At 36.3% G+C, this 5,982-nt stretch overlaps 1 protein-coding gene across 1 annotated transcript; it reads left to right on the top strand.

Moving 5' to 3' along the window:
• Positions 1-4,727: 4,727 nt before the first annotated feature.
• LOC116121610 lies at positions 4,728-5,351 on the top strand. Its single transcript, XM_031407549.1, has one exon. The coding sequence runs from the start codon at positions 4,785-4,787 to the stop codon at positions 5,088-5,090; it is 306 nt and encodes a 101-aa protein (XP_031263409.1). The 5' UTR covers positions 4,728-4,784; the 3' UTR covers positions 5,091-5,351.
• Positions 5,352-5,982: the final 631 nt, after the last annotated feature.

The following is a 5,982-nucleotide window of genomic DNA, read 5'->3' as shown; positions in this document are numbered from 1 at the left end:
TGACGATGAAATTGAAGATGAATAATTTAATAAAAAAAATTATTTAATTGTTTATTTGTGAAGCGTGAATGTGTGAAATGTGAATATTACATTTATGTTAAAAATTAAAATTAACTATTAATTTATTATTTTTTAAAATTAATTAAATTTTTAGAAACTTACTAATCAACCCCTAAAAAATACTAAAAACCCCCTATAAAATTTTGTTTTGCCCCCAAAATATAAAAAAATTTGAGGGGAGAAAATAAAATTATCCAAACCCCATGGGACCGATCCTAGGACCGGTCCTGGGCCTATGGGACCAGTCCCGACTAGGCCTAAGGCCTGGTCTAGGTCCTGATTTTTCTCATGGGCTTGGGACCCATGAGTGACTGGTCCCATTTGGGACCAGTCCCAAACGGGCCCAGGTCTAGGCCCGCAAGGGATCGGTCCCTTGCCCACCTCTAGAATTAACTATGTTTAAGCGATTAATTTAAATAGTTGTCATGTGAACAAGAATTAACTATTGTGTTTGGTAATGTTCAAATTAATTTATGTTTATGTAAAATTAACGGGGCAGGGACAAGCCTCCAACATTCTCCATGGGGTAGAGAAGGGGAATTCTTGTCATCCATGTAACGGGGATGAGGCGGGGGTGGGGAGTGATTTTGAAGGCGGGGAGGGGTACGGTGAATGAGATCCCCACCCCGCCCCATTGTCGTGCCTATCGTTGAGTACGAATTTAAGTTTTTGTAACTTTATAAGAATTCCTTACACAATTAATCATATAAATGATGATTAAATATTAGTATTTTAGATGATGATTATTGACAAAAAGTGAATTGTTGATTCTAAATTTAATATGAGATTATTGTTGATATAATTAATTGATGTTAAGAGAATATATATATATATATATGTTATGAGCATTGAATGATGTGCATAATTATATGTGTATGTGTTTTTAGAAATGACATTTGCAGCTAAGAACATTGTTGTTGAACTTAATAAAGGAGAAAAATTAATGGTGAAAATTATGAGATATGGAGCATGAAAATACAGTATGTTTTAGAGGAGCAAGAGACTCTTGAGGCTCTTAATATGCATCCATGAAAGAGCCTAAGGACGGAAACACGGTACAACATAGAAGGGACTGTGCAACCTATGACACTTGGAAGAAAAAGAACTCCACTGCTCGCATCACGTTGTTGAGCATCATGGACAATGACTTAATGAGGGATTGTATAAAATATGAGACAACAAAGGGCATGTGGTCCACACTTGCTGCAAAGTTTGGAGGTTTGTCCATTACCAAACTCCAGTCACTTATAATCAAGTTTGACACCTATAAGAAGAGGTCTGATAGTATAATGAGACAACACTTAAGGCATATGTCAAACATGATAAGTGAACTGAGAGATGTAGGTCATGTCTTGATAGATGAACAATAGGTTCAGGCTGTTATTAGATCATTGCCCCATAGATGGGAACATATGAAAATTCACCTAACATACAATGAAGGCATCAAAACTTTAGAAGATATCGCGCGTCATCTAGAGCTAGAAGAGGACTGTCTTAATGCTAATAAGCTAAGTGTTGATGCATACATGATTGGCTATATAGCTCAATGGTACTCATGTTACTTAGCCAAGGTATAAGTCTAAGGTTCAAGTCATGAGGGAGGCGTTCACAAGGTGGAGAGGCCACTAAGCGAAACAAAGTCGTGAGGGTCCAAAGGAGGCATGGCCACAAGGACCCATAGCGAATAATACCTTGGACATGTCTGGCACGCAGGGAAAGCCCTTGAGCCCGAAGATGGCAAGATAGAGGGTAGCCCTCGGTCGTGACAGTTTGCCGGCCGTGACTCGTGAACACTGTCACGATTGGGTTGATTTTTCCAGCCAAATTTCAACCGATTCTAACGTCAAAAATTGAATCCAACACCACCACTTGAACCATCGACCTCCACCTTACAAAACCCATTTAACCCCGGCACTTGGTAATCCCCAGTTCGCCAACCATGACTTGTGTATTGGGTTGATTTTTCTGGCCAAATTCTGACTGATTCTAGCATCCGAAATTCAATCTAACACCACCTCTTGAACCACAACCTTTACTCTACAAAACCCCTCTAACATCGACACTTGATAACCCCTTGTTCGTCGGCGTTAAGATTAGGGATTTGGGTGAATAATAAAATTGGAAATTTGGACTTGAGAGGACTTCGGTCGACGGTCGAACCGGTCTGACTAGTCGGTCTTGTCTGATTTTTAGAACATTGCTCAAAATAAAGGGAGCTTCCTCAGATATTTGGCATGCTTGTTTGGAGCCATAACAATTATGCTTTTTTTTTTTAAAGTCTAGAGAATAAGAAAGTTATTAATGTTTCCAAATGTTTAACTAAAAACATTCATTAACCACTAGACTTGTGGTCGGACGACAAGAATCTAGCCATCTGGGTGGGTTACCTAAAGATCATGCGTTTGAGCCCCACCAAGCCTATCGGGTTGGACCTCAGAGATTAGTTGAGATGTATGCAAGGTGGTCCGAACATTTCGATTGTCAAAAAGAAAAAAGAAAAATTTCCTTGTATTAGTTGTCAAATTTTTAGTAAAACTTACTACTCATAATCTAACATTGTTTATTTATTTATTTTGTTAATTTTTCATTATTAGTCATAAAGTTATTCAAATTTAAGTTAAGATGAAATGGAAGGGTTATTGTGCATCAAACCCAAATCCAATCCAAAAAATAAAAAATATATTATGGATTTTGTAAAACCGAATATAATTAGTTGGATTGATGATAATTGGAAAAGAGCCTAACTTTCAATATGTTATGAAGAACAATCACATGAATTATTATAAAATATATATCACGAAAATTTATAATTGGTTCAATTCATTCAATCTTAAATATAAATTTGAATTTTCAATTTTTACAAACGATTTACACTTTCCACATCAAGTTTAGACACAGTTTATTGCCTTAAAAACTGACTAAACACAATTCAATTAATTATTTTACATTTTCTTAACATAATGTGAACAAAAACAATTTTATAATTCTCGAACATGATGCTCAACTAATTTTGTGCCCACTCTTTAGTTTAGCCTACTCAGCGTAACATGGGCAAGTACTAATTTAATACCATTTTTTGCCTTTTTGGAGAAAAAAGAAAACAATTTCGTCCCTAAGGTTTGACTTAGGTACCGTTAGTCTTATAGAATATTTTACTATCGTTTTGATCCCTGTCAGACGTCAGTAGCAAATCTCTAAGATCAAAATGTTATTAACAGGGATCAAAATGTTGTCTTATTCACGTATTATAAAAAAAAAAAAAAAAAAAAAAAGTAAAAAAAGTTGGATATAATGGTTATGAATACTTATTATAAATTAGTAAAATACGATAATTTACTTTTTTTTCACATTTATTCATTTCTAATAACATGTGGATAAAACTAGGCTATTACAGATTTTTTATTGAAAAGGCTCACCCAACTAGACTAAATTGTTCGTATCTCATAATATTAAAGGTAAATGCTATATACCCCAGAGTATTAGGATGAAAGTGTGAATGACCCCAGAGTATTAGTTTGGTATATATAAAGATGCCAACTCTAATCCATACCTGTCTTTATGACATTTCAACAAACATATAATATTATACTATTTTGCATGTGGTATACTTTGTCCTTGCATTGAAAGCTGGCCATTATTGCTGCTTGACTCGCCAACAATGCCGACTTAATTTGCCAACTTTCGGCCCTAACCCTCTCTTCAGCCGCGCGTTTCAATTCATTTCTCTATCAATCACTTGCGTGTGGGTAATTTTATGGTTAGGTTTGCCTTCTTCAAAGTCAAAAACTGTCGCATTAAGCAAATCGGCCTTTCCTTTTTGTGTCATTTTGGCCAACCTGGTTTTACTTTACCTTTATTTGATTGTTTCCTTTGACTTAGTACTATGTTATTGCTTGTGCGAGCAAACCATATATTCTCACCCGAGGTTTTAACGAAATCTCAAGTTGATACTTCTGATTTCATTTATTCAAGATTTTCATCCTTAAAATAACGTCGTTTCTTTTATTTTAACAGATTCTCAACTTTTCACTGTAGTGAGACGCACGTTAGCATATTAAAGTATGCCAGCTCTTTCTTTGGCCAAGAAAGGCTCATGTTAGCAAAAAAGGCTCACGTTAGCGGCATCTAAGCCGACAATTTTTAGCTTTTCTTGGCCCATTCCGAAGTCCAAAATCACTTCCAAGACTATCGTTGGACTCTCCACAATCTCCTCTATAAAACTAATACCTTCACTTAGCGACCTCATTCACCGTTTTTTACCACCTTCAACAGTCACTAACAGTATTAGTTTAATATGAGAATTTAAAATAAATGCAACTGATGGTATCAACTTGAGATTTAAGTAAACCTCGGGTGGAAACATGTCGTTTACTCTTACTTGTGCATAGAGAATTACAAAATAAAGATAAATCTAATAAAACAAGCTCTACCCAGAAAGCATAAACGCTTTTGAGTTTTGACTCTAAAGATTAAGCTTATCCGTTGGCTAAGAATGAAAGAATCTAATTTCATCTTGTGGCTATCTTTGATTTGATTTGAGGAGTGCTATCTAATCAACAAGACTCGTGGAATCACACCCCATAATGCATTAAAATAATACGACTTCAATTATTTCTTCTCCTATATAAATACACAACCATGTTACCCTAGCTAGAATGCAAAAACCATCTAAAAGAAACCAAGCTACAGTCAACCTTTTCAGGCCAGAGGAGAAGCCATCTGCAATGAAGAATAATATTAGCTCGATGCCGCCACCTCCTCATCCGTTTTGCAGCTCCGCAGTGGCGGAAGAGAAAGTAGATACAAGTGATTTGAGAGTGAATAAAAATAATGGAGGTGTGAGGCCCCAAGTTGTGGAGAAGAAACCTGCAGCAACAATGACGACCACAAGAAGTAAGCTAGAGGGTAAGCCATCCATGGACATAAACGAAAGTGCAGAGGCATTCATCAAGAAGTTCAGGAAACAACTGTTGATTCAAAGGCTTGAATCCATTGAGAACTACGAGCAGATGCTGGCTAGAGGGCTGTAACGATTAATTATTATTATTATTATTTCGTTTGTTAATGTAATTTGTTTCCTCTCTTTTATGTTTTAGAGGGTCAAGCATTTGTAAGGATCAAATAAACTGTATTATTTCGAGCATATCTATATATGAAGTTGATTAAAAAAGAATCGAAGCTCATCTTCTTATTACTCTTTCTGCTCATTCTTTATTTTCATAGTTACACAGTTTTCTCAGTGATTATTGTCATAAAAGGGAAATATGTGGGGACTTATGTATGGAGGATTTATTGAATTTTGTACATAGGGAGGCAAGAGGGGGCATTATTAGAAGATTTCAATTGTTGACGGTTGATTTTGGAAGCCAACGACTCGCACGTGGGAAACGCTGAGCTGACTCAGGAGACACACGTGATGGATCCATGAGATTTGAATATGGAGCTGAGATTATATATTTTGCAGAAAAATAAATAAAAGATTGGCAAGAGGGGTTTTTATAGTGGTTCGGATGCTTAACAAGCGACTCCTACATCCACTGTTATTTTATTGCTCTCTGACTATTTCTATGATTTTGCCCGTAAGGCATACAAAGATGAAGAAATACAGTGTTTACAGAGAGAGAATGAAATGAAGCTCAAATCTCAGCCCAGCCTCCTTCTTCGGGAAGAGGAGTGCTCATTTATACACGTAAACACTCAATGTAATGAGTGTTTTGCAAGTTGCCTTGACACATGGAAGGCTCTCATCCATTCATCTCTTTGAAATGAGATAAAATTGGTAAGAATATCTTTGGAGATATGGGCTTGGCAGCTGGTACAAAGAGACATTAATTGTGCTGACATAGGCTTGACTTTTGAGGCATAACAGAAGCCCCCCAGTTTTTGAAGTGCGTAATCGCGCTTCAGAAACTAAGTCTTTGA

The sequence above is a fragment of the Pistacia vera genome, unplaced genomic scaffold, assembly GCF_008641045.1.
Source record: "Pistacia vera cultivar Batoury unplaced genomic scaffold, PisVer_v2 Contig127, whole genome shotgun sequence".
NCBI lineage: Eukaryota > Viridiplantae > Streptophyta > Magnoliopsida > Sapindales > Anacardiaceae > Pistacia > Pistacia vera.
Note: the sequence above shows the minus strand (reverse complement) of the source record. Positions and strands in the feature narration are given on the sequence as shown.

Coding starts and splice junctions, on each gene's coding strand:
- LOC116121610 (XM_031407549.1), top strand. CDS start 4,785: ATGAAGAATAATATTAGCTCGATGCCGCCACCTCCTCATCCGTTTTGC.